Source organism: Mchenga conophoros, linkage group LG13 (genome assembly GCF_057382185.1).
Source record: "Mchenga conophoros isolate Kocher_MC1m ecotype Shallow Benthic linkage group LG13, M_conophoros_male_GT1.1, whole genome shotgun sequence".
Lineage (NCBI taxonomy): Eukaryota > Metazoa > Chordata > Actinopteri > Cichliformes > Cichlidae > Mchenga > Mchenga conophoros.
Window position 1 is genome coordinate 17215699 of NC_140538.1, and position 25286 is coordinate 17240984.

Here is a 25286-nt window from a genome sequence, read left to right on the forward strand (position 1 = left end):
CGTCTGCTTGAAGGGAGCGGGGGGAAAACCTGGAGTGGAACACACTCCGTTTCGCTTCAACCAGCCGCCTGTATTTCAGTATTACAGTCACGGTGTTAGCATGCGGCGTGGTCGCTAATGGGTACTTAGCTAAATATTAATTAGTTAATTAATTAAGCGAGTTTTCTTCTTTTTCCTTCGTTAATAATTAAAGAAAGACGCTGGGTAATATTTTAGAATATTTCTAATAATTTTAAGGAAAATTTCGTCTCACCGGTGACGTTTTACTTTGCGATATAAATTTCACGTCGATATCAAAGATATTCATAAAGCTATATTAAAAAAAACACAACCATCCTCTTACGTCATAGTTGCGACGTCGTTCGCCGTCATTATCGCGCGACTTTTTTTCTGCTGAAGCCGTCAGTCTGTGGGCGAAGGGCATGAGCGTGCTCACCCTTGTCAAAGCCTCATATCGATCTGCATTTGCGGCATTTAAACGTGACTTTCAGCCTTTCGGCTGACTGACGAAGTGTGGGCTCCGTAAAAACCAGGAGTATCTAGAGGAATGAGAGAAACGAGAGAAGGAGGCGACTCAGCGAAGGAACAAAATATTTGTTGACTTTAATTCCTTGTTCGGACTTATTAATAGTTCTGATTATACTGTGAGTATGGTTTTTAAGACGTCCATGGGTGCTGTCGTCTCTTAGCTCCCTGCTACTTGTGACTACTAACCTTCACAGTGGTGCAATTTCTCAGTGACTAACCTTACACAACCTCCATTTGGCCATTCAAAAAGGACAGCTGGCTTTGCTTATGGGCCCAATTTTGCATATTTTAAGCAATACCTTAAAACGACACCCACATGCTCACAATCTCATTTTCCTTTGCAGTGTTTTTACCGAACCCGTAAAGTCATGGATTTGGCAGATCACTGAGCAGGGACGATGACATCGGAGGCTGCGGTCTCCACACGCCCCACCATGAGCAGCACCCCTTCCAAGGGGGACTACCACTGGGTCCGCTCCTTTGTGGCTGGAGGTAGGGTCTGACACATCGGCTTACAAGCAGTGATGTCTCCAGTCACACAGTTTCTTTGCCTTAATTTATTTTTTATGAATGAAGCCAGATTCATTCATCGTTATTACTGATAATAGTGGTGGTGGTTATCACTGTTATCTCACAGCAAGGTCTTGGGTTTGAATCCCATTTGCATGAAGCTTGCATGGGTCTCCACTTCCTCCCACAGTCCAAAAACATGCATGGTTTTAGGTTAAGTGGCAATTCTAATAAGATGACGATCAATGTGAGTGCCTCTGCCTGTTTGTTTTTGCTAGCACCAAAGTACAAAGCGTTGCATGTGACCAACAAAATAAAATGAACTTTGTAGACCAATAAACTAATAAAGCTACATAAATTGTAGGGGGGGGGGAAGTTAAACATTCTCATCTGACCTGCTCTTCAGCTAAAATGAGGGTGTGTCTCTGGCAGGTGTATTAGTCAACAAGAAAATACTCTATATTTCTCCTTTAACTAAAAGTTAGATTTTCACTTCACAGTTCAAAATTTACACCTGATATATGAATAATAAGAAAAACATTAACATCACATAGTATAACAGCTTTGTAAAAGTACCAATTAAAGTGCACTCCAGCACTGTTTGATTAAAGAACACGAGCACTTTCCTGCTAAATTAATCATTATTTGCATATTTCATCTCTGTAGCTTTAGTGCAACTCACAAGTAACACCGATGTTGGCTCAGATTGGCCGATCTTGTTTGGACAGGTTACCTGTGTGTCTGACTTGCCACAAAATGTTAAATGTTTGACATTGTTGTGCAAGAAAAGGGCAATTACTTTTGCTTGTTAGTTGTAGATAAATAAAAAGAAAATACCAATCATTCATCTGTTTCTGAATGGCATTTTCTTTGTTTTTAGGTGTAGCAGGATGCTGTGCCAAGACTACCATCGCTCCTCTGGACAGGGTCAAGATTCTTCTTCAAGCCCAGAACCCCCATTATAAACATCTGGGTAAAATAATAATAGTAATAATATTGAGCTAACAAGTGTTTGCTTCCACACGTCTGTATAGGAGTGAAACTTTAGGACTTTCTTCGCAGGAGTAATTTCCACTCTCAGAGCTGTGCCAAAAAAAGAAGGCATCCTTGGCTTGTACAAGGGTAATGGGGCTATGATGGTCAGGATATTTCCTTACGGAGCCATCCAGTTCATGGCCTTTGACAAATATAAAAAGGTACAGTATGCATTTTATTGTGGAGTGCTGCTGTCAAAGGTCAAAGCTATAAAAATGATTAAACCTCATGCTGTGTGCTTTAATGTCCGTGTATTTTGTGCTGTATTGGCATCACAGCATTCGTTTCATCTTTGCATTGTTTTATTGGTTCGTTGATTTTCTACCCAAGCTGATGTTGCCAATATTCCCTTTACAGCTGCTAAGTAAACAGATAGGCATCTCTGGACACATCCACCGCCTCATGGCAGGATCTATGGCAGGTACTGATAATACCTGGTCTGTGACAGTTGGGTGTCATGCACTCCTCTGACGTAGATAATGTGCCTTCCTCTAAGCTAACCATCATTGCTATTTGTTCCTCTTTAATTACTAACTTTTCAGGGATGACTGCAGTGATATGCACTTACCCTCTGGATGTAATCCGAGCCAGGCTGGCCTTCCAGGTGAAGGGAGATCATCGCTACACTGGAATTGCTAATGCTTTCCACACCATCTACCTTAAGGTGATCTGCTAGTGATCAAATAAGCGTCTAATAAACTAAATGCTCTTCACACAAGATTGTAGCCTTTAATTTAAGATCAGCTCAATTTGCCTGCAATACCCGTTTTTACATTTGCTTCTTCTTTTTTTGTGAAGGAGGGAGGCGTCTTGGGCTTCTACAGGGGACTTACTCCAACACTTATTGGAATGGCGCCTTATGCAGGTGATTTTTGGAAATATTTTTGATGCTAGTATGTGAAGGACAACATAAAATGCATTTTTCCCTCCCACATATATAACCAGTGTGGGTTCTGTTGCATTGTATGCTCCTAGGTCTGTCTTTCTTCACCTTCGGGACCCTGAAAAGCCTGGGTTTGAAACATTTCCCAGAGCTGCTTGGGCGGCCTTCCTCAGACAACCCCAATGTGCTCATTTTGAAAACCCATGTCAATCTTCTTTGTGGAGGGGTTGCGGGGGCTATTGCTCAGACGGCATCGTAAGTGACTGGTTAATTTGCGATGCCCAGCAGGGCTTTGCTGTTGATTAGACTGATTGACTGATGGTTCATGTGTCACGCTGTATGCTGTCTCACTAGGTACCCTTTGGATGTGGCTAGAAGAAGAATGCAGTTAGGCACTGTGCTTCCTGACTCAGAGAAATGTGTGTAAGTATCACTGTTGTTCGCTACATTCGCCTCATTTATATGTTACAAATAGTTAAATATTTATTTTCCTAGTATAAAGACATAAAGACAAGATGTTTTAATTTTAAAGTGGAAAGAAAACAAACAAAGAAAAAAAATAGGTGTTTTTTTTTTTTTTTATGTGGTCTGACATGATTTTACATTCACTGGTCACTTTATTGCTTGCCCTGGGTTTGAGGCCTTCAGAGCTGCCCTAATTATTCATGGCATAGATTCACCAAGTTGCTGGAAACACTCTGCAAAGAATGCCATGTTTAATGATGGCATCACACAGCTACTGCAGATTCATCACCTGCACACTGATGATGCAAACCTCCTCTTCCACTGCATCCCAGTTGGATTGAGATCAAGTGCCTATAGAAGCCGTTTCATTCATGTCATGTTCAAGAAAGCAGTTTGAGCGGATCTGAGCTTTAGAAAACTATCATTCACTGGATAATTTTCCCTTTTTTGGGAGCATTCACTGTAAAGATGGTTGTGTGAGGAAAGTCCCAGTAGATCAGAAAGATTCAGACCAACCCGTCTGGCACCAACAACGATGCCACTTTCAAAATCACTTAAAACATGTTTTTTCTGATGCTCAGATTGAACTTTGGCAGGTTGTCTCGGCCATGTCTGCATACCTAAATGTATTAATTTGCTGCCATCTGATTGGCTTACTAGAGATTTGCGTTAAACAGTTAAACAGCTGAGCTTGACAAAGTGGCCAGTGAGTGTATGCAACACATTCAGAGAGAAATGAAGGGGTAATTGGTTCTTAGGTGTAATGTCGTACTGAGGGGAATAATAGAAAAACACCTCACACAACACAGCGCTGATGAAGTTAACCTTTTTTTTTCATAAGTCGCTCATCAAGCTGAATAAATATTTGATTCTCGTGTCTTTGCTTTTAAAAGCACATCTGATTATAATAGTCTCAGTTTTTATGCATTCTGTAACAAGAGCTCCATAATAAATAACATTTGTCTCCCATTTACATCTTTCACTTCCTTGGTAGTGTTTGTACATTGACTGCTTAAAAAGGTTGATTTCACATTTGGTTTTGTGTGGTTAACTTAAGGATTAAAAAGGAGAAAATTCCTGAGGTTTTGTGCTTGTTTAGTCTAGATATGGTACTATTGATTAAAAAGGGAAAAAAAGGGCCGACATTTTTAGTACTGTAGTAGTAACTGAGTTATAAAGCTACAGCTACATACCATTCATAGCTGTAAAGTTCACAGATGCCAGTATAAACACTTCTCACCCTTCTTGTGTTCTGCTTACAATGTTATGTAAAAAAAATTTGGATGTTTTCACAAGTACAGTTCATCGGTCACTACCAAAGACAAGTTTTTGTGTGATTACAGCTGATTTATGCAACCTCAAAGGTCACGAATAAAAATGGCAAATTTTTCGTTTCAAAAAACAAACATTATTTAAGGTAGTTTGGAGATTAAATCATTTAAATCTGTTCCCCATAAAGACAACCTCAGTATATATCAATAAAAACGTGGTTTGATGACTGTTAGAATAGTTCAAGGATACCCTGAGCACCTGAAATATGAAGGAAACCGCTCAGTTTGTTTTCAAGGGATAAAGAGTTAAAAAATACTGTTTTTCTTTTCTCTTCTAAAAGGTGTATTTATTTATGTATTCTGTCTTTACCTAAACAGATCACTGATCAAGACACTAAAGTACGTGTATAATACGTTTGGGGTGAAGAAAGGATTGTACCGAGGCCTTTCTCTCAACTACATCCGCTGTGTCCCCTCCCAGGCCGTGGCCTTTACCACCTATGAGTTCATGAAGCAGGTCCTCCACCTGAACTAGTGGCTGTTTTTTGTACCTCCCAGGCTGCACCCAGGCCTTTGTGCTCCTAGACTTAATGCCAGCCGACTTCAACGCTTCCTTCATCTGAAGGTTGCTCACTATGTCTTAAACTCCTGAGTGCAGGAACTGCCTTTTCCTCACCGAAAAAGGGATTTGAATATGAAATGAAAAAGCAACTCCATGTCTGTCCTGTTTCATTCCTTCTTACTTTTTGCTTTTGTAATTCAACAACTCATAATTTTAATTTCTTCCTTCATGCTCATAAATGGGTGTAACCTGCCCCACAGTAACCCTAACATTATTTCTTTTTAAAGCTGCATCATTCACAGCGCGCAGTGATCTGAGAAATGCATTTTTATAGTGGTGTTTTCTATGTTCTGACCTGGTGAAGAGATTTTAAGATGCATAAAATGATCCAACTAAGCTCTCTAAAGAAATATATATATATATATATATACACATACATACATATTAGGGGTGCAACGATACACAAAATTCACGGTTCGGTTCAATATTTTTTTCGATACAAAAAAAGTTCATGCTTTTTTAATTTGTCATTTATTAAAATTATAAATATATATTTTAACTCAAACATACGGTTTTTAAATTTAATGTTGCTGAAACAACAAGGGGATAAAATAATAATTCTATCTGATCGAGAAATCACTCAACTTTGGAAAATCGAGTTTTTTACAGAGAAATGTCTCTTTCCAAAATAAAAGCTATACTATACGCTTCTTCTGGGCTATATTCTCAGCAGCATATTAAACATATCAGGTCCCCATGAGGAGAATCCTGTGCTAACGGCTGTCTAAATGACTCGGGTAAAGTTTGTAGCATGGGTGCTTGTTGTTTTTGTCTGCTTCCACTTGTCTTTGCACTAGGGTGATGTCGTAAATGTGCAGTCATATTCATTTTGTTCCCACTAGTGCTGTCAGCGTTAATCTGAAATGACGTTAACGCCACAACACAGCAAATCTCCATTAACGAGCTACCGCAGATCGCCCTGTGTGTGGGGCTGGACAACGTCAACACCTTAACGAGCTAACTGCGCTAATGCACTAGTTCCCACCCATGTAATTGAGCATTGCGTGGCACATCCGACATACTGTTTTACTTTTGTCCATGACGCGCTTACCTTCAGGGTCATACGTCATATGAAAACCAAGATAGTTCCAAAGGCCAGATCTGAATGAGGGTGGGGGAGGTTCAATTTGCCATGTTGCAACTAGCTTAGCTTCTGTCTTGCTAGCTTGCGCTGCGCTCAGTGGCTCTGCGCTTGACAGTGCAGCGTAGGCGGAGTAGTCGAACGCAGATCCACTGAGCGCTCAACACAGACAGCATCGTCAGAAGAAAAGTTGATAAAATAAATTAAAATTTTGTATTGTTCGATACATATGCGTACCGAACCGAAAGCACTGTATCGAATGGTTCAATATCGATACGAGTATCGTTGCACCCCTTATATATAATTTTTTTTTTTGTACAGAGAATAGGAATGTGTTGACGTCTTTATTATATGTCATATCTTTATTTTATTTCAATGTGGTAAAACGTAGCTTTGGCTGAAATTTGAGAGTAATTGTAAAATAAGTTAAAGTATTTTGCAGATTTAAAGCTTAGTGTTTAATTATAAACTGCACAACTTAAGGAAATTGCATATTTTTTAGAGATGCTGTGACATGTGTGGTACATGACTTTTATTTTGAAACAATCCCTTATTTTACTGCCAGAATACTTAATTAGAGCAGTTACTGTGTACATGTTCAAATGCTGAAAGACCCTTGCTCTTCTGTTTAACGTGCTCTTAGATGTCTGAATGATATAGTCTGTGTCTTTGATTAGACTGAATTGTGTCCACCGTCGATCACTGGTGTTCACACAGATCTTTTGAGATGCTGAGATTTTGATATAATGTGGATTCTGGGCTGATATCGTGGAGGGACACGATTGCCAGATGGGACTCAGGAGTAATTTGCACTTAATGACTCTAGCTGTATTTATTGATTTAGCGACCTGTTGCCACTGGGTGGCAGCACTGATATGTTTTGTTTACTGTTGGCAACATTCATATGAAATCAACAACTTCTTGACAGATTAAGGAACTTGGGTTTGCTTTTAACCACAAGAAGTCATTCAGATAGTAATAATCATACATGCTGTGTTTCACTGGAGTTTCACTGTGACTGTTTACATTTATTGTCCAAGAGGAGAGAAAAAAAGCGAATTAATTACTGAAGAAAAAATTATGTTTGGATCTTTTTCATCACATGCCTTCAAGTCACCAATAATAAGGATCCTTAATTGTTGATCAGGCATCCTAGTTTTATTTAGCCTCTTGCCTTTCTCTGCATTCAATATCTCACTTCTTCAGAGTGATTAGTATGTTTTATTAAACATTTGTCTGCGTGAGTCAGCTGATGCCTCAGCTTTAACATGTGTGCGTGCATGTGTGTAGGTATATATGAATGGGGCGGGGAAGTGCAAAAGGCAGATTCTTAAAACGGTGCTTTCCACCATTATGGGTTTGTGAGTCTTTCAAATGAAGCCGTGTCTACATACTCTTTATCACAGTTTGCTCATGCCCATCACAGAGGGATTTTCCCCTAATATACACCTCTGTCTCATTTGAATATCTCCTAGAGAGGTGCGCTGTTTTACGTCGACAGCTCAGCTGCAAATTTGTACAGAAGATAGCTTTTTTTTTTTTTTTTCTTCTGATCTGCTGTCCGTTCATAGAGTAATTTATTGCTTAATCCACTGAAGTCCCAGAAGATCCAGTTTAAAGTGTGGACAGGTTCAAACTGGTCTTTAATCATTCTGTTGGAAAGCACACTTGAGGGGTCAGAAAGCACTGTTGTAGCATATTGAAATGTGCTGACATTTTGGGCAGCTTACACGCTCTAAAGACTCGGTGTTAGACACAGACTTGTGACTAAAGGTGTTGGAAAAAAGTCTAAAAATGTAGGAAAGCAGACTTCTTCCATATCAAAAGTTTCAAATGTAAAAGTGCAGGTGACGAAGTCTGTGTGTGACTTCAATAAACAAATACAGTACACCTACATTGTTGGACTTACTGACATACTAATACCAAGTTGCAGCTACTTTCAGGAAACAGACCTTTCAGCAGTCATTCGTCCAGAGTGCACAAATGCTTTCATCATTGTTTTTCATACCGTTCCTCTTGTTTCCATATTGGGTTTTTTAAAAACAGCTTTCCCCTCACTCGATGCTCCTACTGCCCACTGCCACTGGTAATGGATTGTTATTGTTCGGGTGTTTATGTGGAGAAGCACTGCCGGGCTAGATGGGGCTGAAAGAATATCTTTTTTTGTTTTAGAAATGAACAATGAAAATGCCTTGTTTTGTTTGTTTGTGAGCTTTATTTTCTGACTTTGTACTTGTTCAGTTTTAGTTGCCATGCTTTTTAAAAGCAGTGTCTGAATGATATAATTACATGCCATCTTCTTAAAACAGTACGAGGTCTGGTATCTTTATTTTTGTCTTTGATTTCACGTTTCTTCTGAAGATGCTGTCCCTTACTACTCCATCCAAGTATGAGGAGCAGGAGTTTCTTTCTCCTTGCTTTTATCATTTACGAGAGGAAAAACACTTTTGAATCCAGTCAGTGACGAAGCAACAACTTCATTCCTTTTCCCACTCTGAGTTTGGCACGTATAGCTCCTTTTTCATGTTGACGTTATATTTTCCCCCCCTTTAAAACCACACAGGGGGACTCGCTGATGCATTTGCATTTATTTTACTAAAACTACCATCCACTGTTGTCCCATGGCACCTAGTGATTTGATTTGTAAATGAGACACAGATGCAAAAGATACACCTAATAGAGACTCATATGTTTTTTGATACAGTTTCACATCAAATTAGTTAAAGTCTGTTAGTGTTTTAATGTAGGTTGTCGTGCTCGTCTCTGTTTTCCTAAAGGAATTCCAAAATCAGGGATGCTGTCCCTTATATACATATTAAAAAAAACTCCTTTGTCTGCAGACAAAGGAAGGTTTAAAAGAAAGAAAGTTTAATTTGATACCTGTTTCTGGAATAAGACACCTTTTCTTGTGTCCACATTTATGTCTGTAGGCCTTAAAACACCTACAATAACAGAGGAAGGACGGCTATATTATATTTTGACCTCATTTCAAGTCAAAGCGTGGCAGTCAGTCACATCACAGGGAGGTCAGTTAGTTCTCGTCATGCACCTCCCCCTGTCACATGATTATACAATATCTTGATGCTTGAGTTGTAGCAACAAGTGCGAAGTTTACATCACCGAAGAAAAGCTTTTAGGCAAGAAGGGGAACCAACGGCTGCTAAACATCTCAGATTCAACCTCTCGTAGGTGATAATAGAAGAGATTTACTGCAGATTTCTTCACCTTCAGACGTTGTTGGGACATTGCTGGAGTTCTTTACGTCCTGTGTGGTCGTCATGCCTTCTTATACAGTTACAATTGCCACAGGGAACCAGTGGTTTGCGGGGACTGATGATTACATCTATATTACACTTGTGGGCACGGAGGGGTGCAGCGAGAGAACGCTCCTGGACAAACCTCTTTACAATGACTTTGAGAGAGGAGCGGTAAGTGATGAAAAACTGCTGCGAAGATGACTGTTTTATTTTTATTTTATATTCATGGATGATGATCACAAACAGCTGATAACTGTATGGTTGATTTTCTAACACTGGAAAATAACTCAAAATGTTAGAAATATTCCAGTGTTAGAAAATCAGCACTGCTCAGTGTTAGTCATTGTTAATCTTCAAAACTAACTGGGTTGCTTTTAAACATATAACACTGTCAAAAGTGTTCATTTAACACTCAACAGTGTTGTATTTAACACTCAGAGTGGACCCATATAGACACTCTCTAGTGTTAATTTAACACTGGAGATTTTGCTGTGTGCAGTGACGGAAACGGAGCCACTTTTATAACCCGATGAGATGATCAGTAGGTTATTAAAGTAGCACCTTTCAAAATTAGAATTACTTTCAGTACAAAACAAAAGGCCCCACAGGACTGAGGTCACCTTCTGCCAACACCTCTGTGCCAAACAGCCATTTTAAGAGCTCAGAGGCCCTGTGCGCTTTGATTAATCTGACCTGTTTTGGCAGCAGTAGGGGGGCATTATGCACTATCAGGGGGGTGGTTTTAATGTTACAGTTGATTGTGGTAAATCTATGGGTATAAATTAAACAATGGGAAATTACAGAAAGTGAATTTTATATTATAAATGTTAAATTTACTCATTTCTAATTTCTTAGATTGCTTAGATTTAATTTTCAGTTCAAATAATATATTAAAAAGGTTTTTCTATTTTGTTTACAGATTATAGATTCAACCCACTTACAAACATGCATATGCTTCTATTTTGTTTTTTACTTAAAAATGTCCCATATTATATGCTTAGAAATTTCTTTTTCCCCCATTTAATAATAAACTGGCAGTTTTCAGCATTCACTTTTGACGGTAGATGTTGACCACGTTTCAGGTGGACTCCTATGAGGTGAGAGTTGGGGAGAACCTGGGTGATATCGTCTTGGTGAAGATTGAGAAGAAGAAGTACTGGGTGCAAGACGACTGGTACTGCAGGTACATCACTGTCAAGACCCCATCTGGAGACTACTTGGAGTTCCCCTGCTTTTGTTGGCTGGTGAATGACAAGGAAGTGGTGCTCCGAGATGGACGAGGTAGTCATCTCTTGTTTTGTTTGTTTGCCACACAAATCACATGTTTTGTCTTGTTCATCTGTCAACCTGCAGTGGGAAAAACGAGTTCCACACTTTTTCTTTCTCTTGTAGCACATCTGCCTCAGGATGATAAGACCAGTCTGGTCAAGCAGCACAGACAGAAAGAGCTGGACGGGAGGAGAAAAACCTACAGGCAAGTTTGCGCTGCATCTCCAGCTTGTTATTGTGAGGTACAGGCAGGCTGATGAGGATGTTTTCTAACAACACTGCTGCATTTTACAGATGGAGAGAGTGGCAGCCAGGCTTTCCTATGAGTATAGATGCTAACAGACACAAGGATTTGCCCCGGGACATCCAGTTTGACAGTGAGAAAGGAGTGGACTTCATACTGAACTACAGCAAGGCGTAAGTGACCCCACTTACAACTGCCTGCAAAGGTGAACGAGTCCCTCAGTATACAGCACAGAGGGAGTCAGTGGAGTTTTAACCCCTGTTTAATGCAAAGCATTCAGAATCAAACGATGGGCTGATGCCTGATGATATGCTCTTTATTTTCTGTACTCAGGGCTAACCAGGAAAAAAACCCAAAACATAAACAGTGGTGTCATTGTCTGTTTATCACCGGAGACATTTGCATTGCGCTTGTAGGCAGACGTGTGAGCTTGCGAGTAGATGCAAACACAAAACAGATCCAAAACACAACTGTTTGCGTCACGAGCAGGGTGAACAAAAATACTCATGCTAATATTATAATCGAATGGCTAAACCAGTTATCCATTTTGAGCTCCAGTTGTTTCTTCAGAAATGCTGCAGCTTTGTGGACAGAAGTAACGTCAAAAAGTGAGCATTGCTGCATCATCAGACGTCGTTTTCTTTTCCTGAAATTATTTTAACAGCAGTGTTTCTTTGATTCTTTGCTCCAAAATACATCCAATTTCAGATTCTTTGGTTTTCTTGAATGTTGTGCATAACGGTGATTGTGATTACGATGATGATTTTCCAGAATAGAGAACCTGTTTGTGAACCAGTTCATGCACATGTTCCAGTCCTCCTGGAGTGACTTCTCTGACTTTGAGAAAATCTTTGTGAGAATCAAAAACACCATTTCAGGTCAGCTTCATCTACACTACATTATACAAACATACTTATATCACATTAAATATTTTAGATATTTCCTCTGAGATTCTGACATGATATAATATTCAGAGTATGTGATGCAACACTGGAAAGAGGATTTCATGTTTGGATACCAGTTTCTGAATGGTTGCAACCCTGTACTGATCCGGAAGTGCAAGAAGCTCCCTGACAAGTTTCCCGTCACTCATGAGATGGTTGCTGTCAGCCTGGAGAGGGAGCTCACCCTGGAGGAGGAAATAGAGGTACACATGGCTATGTTTGTTTCTCTGAATGTAGTGGATTTATCAGTGTGAAAAATTTGTCAGGTTTATGTTGACAGCAGCTACAGCTCTCTTTAAATCTCCCGCTAATGCAGTGGTTCCCAAACTTTTTTTTTGCCAGCCCCCCCTTTATTTTACAAGAAATAATAAAATAAACCACTACCCCCTTTTGAATAACAGAAAAACGAACCGTCTTTATTGTGTTATTATTTTATGTCTATTTTTTTTGACTGTGTAAGAATATTCAACGCTGATGTCAATACATTTTTCAAAAAATGTCTCTCTGTGCAAAATGGGTTTAAAAACATAAACAACTATGTTTTAGTTTTGTGAAAAAGTGAAAAGTGAGTGTCGTTACATTACCATTCAGTTTGAGGGCTACAACAGAAAATTATATGTTTATTCACGTGGTATCGGATGGGATTGTTTTAACAAACGAAGGACATTTTTCCTGATAATTATTTTTATCCTCCTGTAACTTTACTGTATAAAGAGCTAAAACCTCCAAAGTTTCAGGAATAGTTAGTCGTTATAAGAAGCGTTCGTGAACTAAAAATCAAGAATGTGGGATACTGTTTGTCCCTGATTTGGAGAGCCCAACGTGTGTTCCTGACGCAGGGGAAACTAATTCTGTCGGGGATACCTACCTTGGCACGACAGCTGCTGTTCTAGTCTTGGGTTTGGAAGCATATCTGGCGATGCTTCAGCCTCTGGTTTGCGTTTGTGTGGGAGCCCCATCAAAAAACCTGTCCATTATGCTAGCAGTGTCCAAGGAGGCGCGCCCCACACTTTGGGATCTAATGCATAATATAAACTGGTGTTCTCCAAAAGCTGATTCTGTTCATCTGGACGTTTTTAGTGGGAGAAACATTTCGTCACTCATCCAAGTGACTTCTTTAGTCTCAGCTGACTGCAGGTTTGCCCAATCTTATAACCAAAAAATAAACTGGTGTTCTCACTCCAGGCAGGTAACATCTACATAGTAGACTACGAGGTGCTAGACGGCATCACTCCAAACTCCACAGACCCCTGCACACTGCAGTACCTGGCAGCTCCGATCTGTTTGCTATACAAGAATGCTCAGAACAAGATCATGCCCATAGCCATACAGGTAAAAAGATGCTCAACAGCAGCAGTTGTGTGTTACGTTGTTTTTAACAGGCGACCATTTCTTCATGCAGCTGAAATTTCAGTTTGACTGAAACTCTTGCTTTTTCATTCCACGCTGGTCTTTTTCAGCTTGGCCAGGTTCCAGGTGAAGACAACCCCATCTTCCTGCCAACTGACGGTCAGTACGACTGGCTGCTGGCTAAGATCTGGGTCCGCTCCAGTGACTTCCACCACCACCAGACAATCACACACCTGCTCCGGACACATCTGATGACAGAGGTGTTTGGTATTGCCATGTTCAGGCAGCTTCCTGCTGTTCACCCTGCATTTAAGGTAAAACTCCAGCTTATTATTAAATGTTATGACTTATTGATTCCTTGGTTTACTGGTTGTCCATCCTTCTCCCAGCTACTCATCCCACACATTCGTTTTACCATCGCAATCAATACCAAGGCTCGAGAGCAGCTCATCTGTGAGTGCGGCATCTTCGACAAGGCGAGTTTGTGGATAATCATTCCTTTAACCTTAATGAATAATGAATTCATTCATTTCTTCACAAATTAAATTTTAACCATTAGAGGAAAAAAATACTCATAACCTTCTCTCAGACACATCATTACGTACAGCTGCTTAACATATTATTGATATTTATTTAGACTCATTCTCTCTGATTGATCTTTCTGAGTTAACTTCAATAATTACCTTCTCCAAACCATCGGCGTGTCTATTAGATCCAATTCATACAAGAATGCTCAAAGAAGCCCTACCATCATTTAATGCTTCAATCTCAAATATGATCAATTGATCTTTATTAATGGGCTGTGTACTACAGCCCTTTAAGGTTGTAGTAATTAAGCCATTACTTACAAAGCTGTGATTTGTCACTTGATCCAGCTGTCTTGGATAATTATGGGCCAGCAGCTAACTGGGCTATTACAACTAACTAATCGTCTGCAGAGTAATTTTTGTGCTCATCACAGCACAGAAATGGCTTTAGTGAAGATTAAAGCCGATCTTTTTATGGTCTCTGACAGTGGACTCCTCTCTGTGCTTGTACAGCTAGACTTCAGTGCAGCGTTTGATACTGCTGACCATAATATTGTATTCCCTTATGCAGTATCATTCAAAGGCATAGCATGCATAGCACGCAACTCTATTCGTGAAGCCAGATAACACACTAATTAGGTAAACTGGAGGAATGTCTTTCTCACGGCGATATTCGCCGGTGTATTAATGGAATGGACCCAAATGCAGAACACAGGAGGAGACAGTACTGAGGAGGGAAAATAAACAGACGACCTGACAAAGACAGAATGACAATAGACAGACTAAATACACACAGGAGGTGATCAGGGGAAGTGGAAATACATGAGGATACACCTGACACAGATGAACATCGTGACACCACAGGGGAAGTAAAACAAAATACATGGAACATGGACACAAGACTTTCAAAATAAACAGTAAACATGACAAGACGTAGACCTGACAACTAACACAGAAGACAAGAACAGACTCACAGAAGGGGGCATAGAAACCTAAACTAGAATAAAACTCAGCTAAATCCTGACTAATAATGACAACACAAGAACTAAGCATATATTCAATACAATATAAGAATATAAATCACACAGGTGACTCAAAATGCTGGGTCACAGCCCCAGCCCCTGACAGTCTTAAAGATTTAAAGACCTGGATGACCTCTAAATTACTGCCTCTATATTCAGATAAAACAGGGGTCATTGTAATTGGCCCTAATACCCTTTACTTAATCTGGATGACATTATTTTGGCCTCCAGTGAGGAATCTTGGTGTCATTTCTGTCCACCAGTGCACATATTATACAAATATTTAGGACTGCTTTCTTGTGCACAACATCTCTAAAATAAAAAAAACATCCTGTTTTGGAGTGATGCTGAAAAACTAGTTCATGCATTTATTACTTCCAGCCTGCACTATTGTAACTGATTCCTATCATGATGTCCTAAAAACTCCCAGAAAAGCCAACAAAGGCTAGAAAGAGATAGCATATTTCCCACATATTGGCTTCTCTTCATTGGCTCCCTGGTAAATCCAGAACTCAATTTAATGTCCTTGCCTTCACATAAAAGGTCTTGAATAATCAGGCGTCATCTTATCTCAGAGATCTCGTAGTACTGTATAGACCACTTTGCTCTCAGACTGCTGGTCTATTTGTGGTTCCTATGGTATTTAAAGGCTTTCAAGCCCCTCTGAAAGCAAACCCAGTCTCTCAACAAACAAACTTAACTGGATCTTCCTTTATTCGCAAAACACTGAGGCTTAGCTTAGCAAACAAAAATCTAACTAACATAGTGAAATAATGAAGTAGGGAATTTAGCAAAAGTGCATTCCTATTGAAGACTGAAAGTTAAATTTGCTTCAGTTTAAATAAGGATGATGTTCTGCATCCTCATAAAGGCGAATGCAACAGGCGGAGGCGGTCACGTCCAGATGGTTCAGAGGGCTGTGAAGACTTTGACCTTCAGGTCTCTGTGCTTCCCTGATTTGATCAAGTCCCGTGGTGTGGACAGTAAGGAGGAACTGCCCACCTACTTCTACAGGGATGATGGCTACAAGGTGTGGGAGGCTACCAAGAGGTGAGGAATGACTTTTTAAAGTTTTAGCACAGAGCACTGAGAAAGGAGTGAGGGCAGTTGTAAGAAAGAACAAACAGCGAGAGGTGTAGGAAGATTTCTACCCTTGTGTGTGTGTGTGCTTCAAATAAGAGAAGTTACAGCATTTTTTTCCCTCTGTACGTGACATGACATCCGTTTTCTTCCCCACAGGTTTGTGTCTGATGTTGTGAATATTTATTACACAAGCGATGAGAGAGTGCAGGGAGATGAAGAAATCCAGGCCTTTGTTAAAGATGTGTGCAGCTTCGGTATGCAGGACCTGGATTACTGCGGTAGGTAGAGGAGTTGTTTTGCGTGAGGTTTCTTTTGCTAATGCAGCATCGAGCAAAATACACCACCCAACCATCCATTCAGACTTTTTCTCAAGGAGAAAAGATGCTTGCTCTCCTACTCTGGTGTTTTCTGGAAGACGGGTATGACAGGAAACAGACAGCATTATAAATTCAAATCTGCTCTCTTATGGATGAATAGTTTAAGGGTGAAGGAGGGAAGCCACAGCAGTCTGATTGTGTCACTCCCTGAGTCCTGATGTTGTAATGCTTCTGCATTTCACCACGCTTGTCTATTCTGAGTGCAATGTGCAGAGATAGACTTGCAAAAGAAAAAAGCGGTGGAAAAAAAAAGAAAGAAAAAAGCTTGGAGCTCATTTTGTCGATTCTATGTTCCCACTTTCGTGCATAGAGTTTCCCAAGTCCGTGAAGACACGCGAGGAACTGATAGAGTACCTGACCGTTATTATCTTCACTGCCTCAGCCCAGCATGCAGCTGTCAACTTCGGACAGGTAAATGGAGGCGTGTCTAGAAGTGGAAATTCATTGATTTTTAAGTCAAAAAGTACCTACTTAAAGTAAAAAATGTCAGAAATATTAGAAAAAAACACTTGCTACTGCAGAAGTTTCATTAATACAGAAAAACGTTTTTGTAAACTGTTCCTACTGAAGCATCAGTGTGTGCATTTAAAACCCGCAGCAAAGTTTTCCTGCTGCAGCCGATTGAGGTGAAACTAGTGGTGACTACGTTTCCTACAGCAGTGGTTGTTACTCTTTTTGGTAAAAAATAACGCCCAATAAACACAACAACATTAACAAGCACACACATTTCGAGCACACACATTCTGTAGACATAGATATAGACATGAAAACTTGATGATTTTTTTTTTGAAGTTTTGTTTTTTATTTCTCTTGTTATTTCAGTTATATTTGCATGTTCGAAATAATTCTATCTATCAATAATATTTAAGCTTAAGCTATCCTAAGAGAGTGGCAGCCAAGAGAACTAAAGGTCACATAAGGTCGGCAGTTCGATCCCTGGCTTCTGCTAATCATTTGGCATGATACTGCATCCACTGTGTGTGTGTGTGTGTGTGTGTGTGTGTGTGTGTGTGTGTGATAGATACAGTAAAGCTATGAATCTGTGAGTGAATGTGGCTTTTGTCAGGGGACATGTGGCAGTAACTTCACCCTGAGAGAATTATGTTTTACATGGTAATTGAACCTATAACTCCCTTTATTCTCTGGTCATCCATGTGTTTTCAGTATTTTATATATGTATATTTATATTTGTATGGGGTCTGCCTACAAAAAGTCTGTTTAATATAAAATCTTAAACCTTTTATGCAGCTATTAATTCCACATGTAATATGCGGTGCAGTATTTTCTTATGAAATCTAAAAGTAAAATTAGAAAACAGAAGAAGATGAAAGATTTTGCTCGGTATTAAATCTGGTTCTTTATATTCTTCAAAGCTGGCCCTGCTTTATACAGGCCTTTATTATTAAAGTACATAAAACAATATAATCAGAAAATAAGTACTAAGAATATATATTTATTCTTTAATATTTATTCTTTAACATCAGACTTGTACTGTTGTACAGCACTTGGGTAAATGCACACACTGTATCTTTGTGTACATTGTGTAGTATGACTGGTGTTCCTGGATCCCCAATGCTCCATCTACCATGCGGAAACCCCCACCCAACAAGAAAGGTCTGGCCAATGTGAATTTGATCGTTGAGAGCCTTCCTGATCGCGGGCGCTCCAGCTGGCACCTGGGGGCCGTCTGGGCCCTCAGCCAATACCAAGAGAATGAAGTAGGAAAAGCACACAGACAACCGTTCGAACACTTTCAAATCTCAGCACAGACACACCTCCAAAACAATCAAAAGTTTGATACATTTGGTACATTTCTCATTTCCCAAGATGCTCTCCTCTGCTTCAGAATGTACTTCTTTTTTCCTTCCTTTTTCCTTGTGGCCTTCCTCCAGGCTAAAAAACCTATCACGTCTCACTCTTTCTGCAGTTGTACCTGGGAATGTATCCTGATGAGCACTTCACAGAGAAACCGGTGAAGGATGCCATGGCAAAGTTCAGGAAGGAGCTGGCAGAGATAACCAGCTCCATCAAGAAGAGGAATGAGGGAAAGAAGCTACCATACTACAACATGTCTCCTGACAAAATCCCAAACAGTGTTGCAGTTTGAGAATTCAAACAAGACTAATTTAGTGGAGAGGCTCATACTTATACATACAGATTGAAGATTGATGATGTTACCGAGCTGTCCAGATATGCTCTATGTTACCTATGATTGGGATATTTCTGTGGAAGCGGTTTCTTTTTAATCTTGTGCATCTTGAAAAATCGGAATATTTTGAAGGTTTTTATTGTAATAATTCAAGAAGATAAACTTTCATTTAATCTACATTCATTATACGTAAAGTGAACATTAAAAAAACGCTTTAATTATGCTGGTTATGGTCAAAAATCCAGGGTCCCAAATTATTTGAATATTTCCTGAAATGAATCAAAATTGCTGAGGTGTTTTTGACAGCAGCTTTTAGCTTGTGTTCCTTTTTGAGTCCGGTGTTTCTCATCTAACTGTGACTATATACCCCACACATTCTCTCTGTAGTCCAGGTCAGGTGAGCTGGTTGGCCAATCAAACACAATAATAATAATAATATGGTCAGAAAAAACATCTGGTAATTATTTTGGCACTGTGGGCAGATGCTAAGCTTCATGCCGGAAAATGAAATCAGTATCTCCATAAAGCCTCTCAGCAAAAGGAAACGTGAAGCTCTAAAATATCCTGGTAGATGCCTGTGTTGACTTTGGACTTGATGAATCTCAGTGGACCAACCACCAGTAACAACCAGCACCTCGCATCATCACAGTTTCCAGAAAGTTCACACTAGAATTCAAACACCTGTGCCTCTCCAGTCTCGTACTTTGATAGAAAATGTACTTCATCTGAAATAAGCAGCAGTTCACTTCCTTCTCTCCTTAGCTCATGTAAGATGCTTCTGACAGGAATGACCTGATGTTACGGATGTGGGTCCTTTCCTAAGGATGTCTCTCCTGCAGTCCTTGTGAAGTTCTCCCAAATTCTTGAATCGACTTCTCCTGATAATCCTCTCAAGGCTGCTGCTTGTGCACCTTTTCCCTGTCCAGTCAACTTCCTGCTGTTATGCTTTGATACAGCGTCTGTGAGCAGCCAGCCTTTTCAGCAGTGTGGCTCTCCTTTAGGAGGGTGCTGGCAATCTTCATCTGGACAACTGACCAATCAGCAGTAGAACTACACCGCCGAAGATATGTTGTTTAATCATTATGTTTGAATAGTAATTTATGCAAGCAATATTCTAATTTGTGAGAATTAGTGTGTGATTAATATAGAATATGTGAAAGTTTACCTTTTTCAATCACAAAAAAAAAAGTTTTTGAGAGTTATTTTTTAAAGATCCACGGGTACATATTGTGTTGCCTTCATTCACTCAAACGATGGTGTCTTTCCTCATCTTGCCCTTGCATAACAATTACTTAAGAGGTTGAGAGAAGGTGACAAACAGTGTTTTCTGCTATATGCTGAATGTGAAGTTTGTATTTCTGTCATAGAAAAGTTTTAGGGCAAGATCATTGAGCGGCGAGCTGAACGTTTCTGTCGCTGGCATTACAGCTTCTGGCTAAAGAGCTGATTTCAAAATGATTTGCAGCTTATTTGGGTGAAAATAAATTAAAGTGCTACAGCGCAACGCCCTTTGAAATGTTTTTAATTATCCATTAAGACTGTATTTGTCCCTGCTTGTTTTTTTTTTAAAAGTCACAAAGTTTTAAAAGTCACTTAATTTTTTATTTGGTTGTTCTTTTAATTACTACATATTTTGTTCAAACGTGGGAAATTAACTGAAAGCACATCAACATTTTTCATAAAAACAAAAAAGTACATTTTACCAAATTCTTTACAGTTACTATTTCAAAGCAAATTCACAGACAGACTTGCGGAATGGTATAAGACAGGGGAACAGTCATATATGTTCAAGTCCAGTCAGTAGTAAACAAATGTAGCTTTTATGCAAGTTACACTAGTCCCAGACATGATCAAATTTTAGTCACCAGGTAATCAACAGACAGCCTAAAATAGTGAGGCTGAGAAGAGTCTCAGTTGATGTTCTGCTCCGTGGGATTATGGACGTAAAGGGTGAGTGACGCAAAGACGGTAAAGAGGATAAGATGTTCAGAGAGGAAACAATCCAAAGCCATCACACTAGAACAAAACTCCTCTCATATTTCATTGAAGGAGCCAGCTCCTATGGGTAGAAAGTAAAAAGACACCACAATCAATTTAAAAACTAAAAAAGGACTGAAGCTTTGAGCAACTCTATTATCTGAATGACTACATGCAAAACAAGGGCTGAAAATAATTTTCTTCTATTAGTGTCTGGGAAGAAAAATTAAGTGTAAGTTGCATAAAATTCACTAATGAAAGGGTCTTTTTTGTGTGTAAATGAACAAAAATATGCTGTTTTCAGTTAAAAATAAATACAACACAATATAAAGAAAGTAATTTTCTATCCAGAGGACATCCTGGACTTTAAACACCGGTACATAATTGCAGAACAGAACATCAACAAAAGGGTAATTGCACTTTTTAAAAAATAAAATCTGTCTAATTGCACTGAGCCTCCCGGGTACTGAAGAATCTGAGATGGTTCTCATTACTAGGTCTTAATCCAACTTGACACACAACAAGTCCCTCGGCTCATTTATGTATTAAAATTATATTAAACTCCAGATCTCAAGTCTCCGTGGGGCATATACATAAATACAGTATGCAAATAACACAAAACAAAAAAAACCCCAAAGCGCTTTATTGCTGCTGCTGAGCAGTAATTGTCAGGTACGTTGTTGGACCATCATTGTTCACAGACAGTATACTGGTATCAAATACAGTTTTTGAAAAATGTGTGTGTTGCTGGAATGGCTGTAAGGCTCAACATGAGCCTGGGCATTGCTGTGCTCTCACATAGACAAACGCACTTACAATGACTGTGAGCCCCCCCCAGAAAAAACACCCACTTCGACCTGAGAAATCAACCGCTGCCCATCTCAGGCTGCACCTTCACTTTAACACCAGCAGATGGCGGTACAGTCAGCTCCTCAAAAAGCAATGATGCACATCGACTCTGTCACAGCCATAAATAAGCAGCTGTATTGCATTGATTTTATTAAAAGAAACTGAGTTTTTCTGAACGTAATGAGCAGCAGTGAAATGTTACACTGACTTCAAAGTCATTCTTAATGCTTAACTGTGGAGTAAACGTGGCAAAAAAAGGTGTTTTTTAAGCCAGAAATCAGTTGGCTGTCTTGTGATCGAATACTAAAGTAGACCAACATGTAAGAGAGCGAAAACAAATAAAATACACTTACACCGAGTACTCATCTGAAATGCTCACTAAGAATCCTTTCACACTTCCACCTTAATCTTGCTTAATTAAGTGAAAAGATTAAGTGTGGCTGGATTGTAACCATGCAAAAAAACAGGGTAGGAGCTAAAGCATGTTTCTTTTTTGTAGTTAAAACCTTTGGTTAAAGTTCAGTGGACAAACTGAAAGTAGGCAGCTGTGGATTCCTCGAGGCTTGTCCCATGGCTAAGCAAGCGAGTTAACATGTTAAAAACTGTAAATACCTATTAAAAAAAAACAAACAAAGAAAACAAAACACAAGCGCGACGTTGTTTATGCCCGAAGGGCCTCATTATGATCGAGACAAAGCGCAATTTCCCAGTAAAAAAATGATTTTTTTTTTTCATTTTATAAATTTTTTGAAATCATTTTTAAAAAGATTACATTCTCAAAGCCTTCAGAAAGTTCACCATGGGGTATAGAAGTCAAGTGGCTAGATTTTCCATCATCTGAATCAAAGTTATGCAACTGACGTCGTTCAAATGACTCATTTTTTTTAACCCCAAATCCTTTTAGTCATCCACAGAAGGATTAATCTTTAAGCATATGTTGCACTTGAAGAAAAGTTTGTTTGCTCTCCCCCATTTACAACGTACAAGATACAAGAAAAAAAAAAAGAGGGGGCAATGAGAAGAAGGGGTGGGATGTGCTTTGGGGACTAAAAAATAAAAAGTGCTTTGATGCATCTTCGGATCCAGGTCTCGCTGGATCCAGACCGCGTGGAGCTGACAGACCGCAGAGATGGCAGTATCTGGAATGTTCCAGAGATCTTGATGCATGGCGCTACATACTGATCCATGGCAGGTTAGCCCGACACTCACAGGAGGTAAAAAAAAGAACAGATTGATCAAAACCCACAAACAAACCACACATCGGGGACCTGTAGACCTCCAGAGCCTTTTGCAAGTCCATTCTTTTCAGTCCAGCTCTCCCAGAGGTGTACATTAAAGAGTCTGTGTGTGTGTGTGTGTGTGTGTGTGTGTGTGTGTGTGTGTGTGTGTGTGTGTGTGTGTGTGTGTGTGTGTGTGTATACAGAGTGGTTTGCACCAGGCCTCTTCCAACATTTACAGAAGTCAGTGTAAAGAGTCTGTTCCTGGGAAAGGAAAAGATGCAGGTGGAGGGAGGAATACAGTGTGATAGGAGGAATGTAGGCAGAGGGAAGCTCATGGCCTCTCTGTCTTTGTGGATAGAGTTTAGGGAGTATAAGGTGATAGTGGAGGACGTGGGTCATTCTGGCTTCAGGGAAAAGGGTACGGTTGTTCCTCAGTGACCGATCACGACTGTTCCTCTCCTCTGCGGGCCTGTTTGGGTGTGGAGTATGTGCACGACAACCAATGGCACAGACTCTGTTGTCAGACATGAAGCACCTCCATACTGTAGTCCTCTGTTTCCGTGTACTGGGAGGAGTTTGTGTCTGACAGATTGGGGGCCAGAGCCTCTTTGTTCTCCAGACTCGGCTCCATTAGGGGGGGCTTCTCCAGTGGATACTTTTTATATGTCTCTGGACGGTTCTGCACATATATGACCCGGTTATACGCCTTGAGTCTCCTCCATAGATGGATGTAGACTTTGCACTGGACGTACATGAAAACCAGTCCACCTGTAAATCCGATGGCCACCACCACAAGCTTGGTCCAGAAAGGCCATTCCAGGATTCCTGAGGAACAGAGAACAGACAAAAAATAAATAAATACATAAATATCAACAAGTGGACAAGTCAAACACAGAGAAGACTGTTTATAAGCTGCTGCAAATTCATCACATTTCAGTGAATTGTTCAACAGATCATCCTTTAACTAGAATATGCATTAGCAGTGAGGATATCCGCTGCAGGAAACTGTGTCTCCCATTCCTCTATACTGCAAATAGACACTATTATTACAAATTGCCCAGTGTGCTCTACTTTTTCAAACAAGATCTTAACAATTTACTGATAGAGATTTGCCTTTTTTTAAAAGTCAAATTTGTACAGGATTAAAGTCAAAGTCCTGAGCATGGAGAGACGCATGAGATAGCGAGCATCCTGTCATATTTCTATGGTAATGCAATGTGGGTGGGGCCAGTCAATGGGATAAAAGTCAATTATTAAGTTATCTTTTCAGATATGCTATATTGTTTGCATTGTGGCAGCTGACACTAACATTTAGTTTATTGTGTGCATTAATTTACACACTGCTCAAAAATGTGAAGGAAATTAAGGAAGCAGAAACCACTGTGATTTCACCTATTCTGGCATAAATGAAACTAACAGGTGCAATGGAGAGGCAACAACAAACAAGTCAACCCCCCAAAAAAGGGGAAGCATGAGTAGCCACAATAGTTGTTGCTCCTCAGAAAAAGGTGCAGGTACCAGGTGTGCTCCTGGGTTGAAGCCCTTATACGGCTCTCTCCAGCTCTCCGTGTGCAATGGCTCATCTCCTCCACACTGTTGAGACTTCAGATATTTAAGTAACTAAATGATCTGAAATTCTTATCTGGTTCTACAACCTATACACATCTCTCAGCTGACTGCTTTTTAGAAACTCTCTTATATTATTATATCCATATTACCCATCCATACTGCAGTGCAGACTTTTCACAATTTACAGACATGGTGTTCAAAATTGAATTGCCCAATTAGACGAACAGAAACAAAGAAACAGGGGGATAAATGGTGGCACCCTGCTGCAACATTTCTACTTCATGATAGGCTGGGAGCCTTTGGTACAAAAAATGAACAAACAAATGACTCTTTTAAAAGTGGAAACACTGCCAAAAAAGGTGCATCTGTCTATGCAAAACGCTTAGCATTAATGTGATATGCAGTTAATTAGGCAAAGTACATTTCTGTAACTCCAGGGGTAATTATAACACCCTTGCAAAAAGCAGAAATCAAAGAAGAGGATATAAATGAGCAATTTCTGGGACATATAAATATTTGTAATAAGCCTCAGTGCTCTCTAAAACAAATAATAAGAGGCAGCGAAAGTACTCAAAAATGCCCGAAACCCATCCGTTTCTTCATATTGGCTACCATAACAGCTAGTTTAAGATATAAAAGTGCCTCATATGAGGAATGCCAATTCAAAGAAGGCAAACATAATATAACCAGTGTGGTATTAACTATGCTGGACAGAGATGTCAGGGGCTTTCTATCTAGCATTATGAGAAGCGATTAATGTGTCATTTGTTGTGTGAGAATATGTCAGCGAGGTTCATTTTAATCAAAGCCTTCAGCCACAAAGTATAACACAGAAAATAAATCACAGCATGTTCCTCAGCTTTGTCTGTCTGTGTTCATTAGGCGGAAACATTCAGGGAGGTGGTGTGAATATAACCAGCCTTAAAGGATGAAGTACGATTATTTCTACTCGGATATCAAAGAAGAAAAGGGAATGAAAAGGACGTAAAGAGTGGCTGAAAAAAGGACTTGGTACAGAAGGGAGGGAGAAGACACAATGTGAAAGTCAAAAGGT

General features: G+C 39.7%; 3 protein-coding genes across 8 annotated transcripts in view; 2 read left to right on the forward strand and 1 right to left on the reverse strand.

The window, feature by feature from the left end:
- Positions 1–334: 334 nt before the first annotated feature.
- slc25a16 (solute carrier family 25 member 16) lies at positions 335–8706 on the forward strand. Its single transcript, XM_085296824.1, has 10 exons — positions 335–644; positions 873–1020; positions 1919–2011; positions 2101–2234; positions 2431–2494; positions 2616–2737; positions 2872–2938; positions 3049–3211; positions 3311–3379; positions 5071–8706. Exons 2-10 carry the CDS (start codon positions 927–929, stop codon positions 5225–5227), a joined length of 963 nt encoding a protein of 320 aa, XP_085152950.1. The 5' UTR covers positions 335–644; positions 873–926; the 3' UTR covers positions 5228–8706.
- An 865-nt stretch (positions 8707–9571) lies between these two features.
- Positions 9572–20204, forward strand: alox5a (arachidonate 5-lipoxygenase a). Its single transcript, XM_085296825.1, has 14 exons — positions 9572–9823; positions 10735–10933; positions 11045–11126; positions 11216–11338; positions 11937–12043; positions 12140–12312; positions 13295–13441; positions 13570–13773; positions 13849–13935; positions 15880–16058; positions 16248–16369; positions 16779–16879; positions 18016–18186; positions 18396–20204. The coding sequence occupies exons 1-14, from the start codon at positions 9674–9676 to the stop codon at positions 18573–18575; spliced, it is 2025 nt and encodes a 674-aa protein (XP_085152951.1). The 5' UTR covers positions 9572–9673; the 3' UTR covers positions 18576–20204.
- Positions 20198–25286, reverse strand: part of marchf8 (membrane-associated ring finger (C3HC4) 8) — a 90967-nt gene continuing 85878 nt past the window's right edge. For all 6 annotated transcript variants that reach the window (XM_085296826.1, XM_085296829.1, XM_085296831.1 and 3 more), the window contains one exon: positions 20198–23488. In XM_085296826.1, coding sequence (XP_085152952.1) covers positions 23184–23488 — 305 coding nt within the window. In that variant the 3' untranslated portion in view covers positions 20198–23183. The remainder of the gene's footprint in view (positions 23489–25286) is intronic.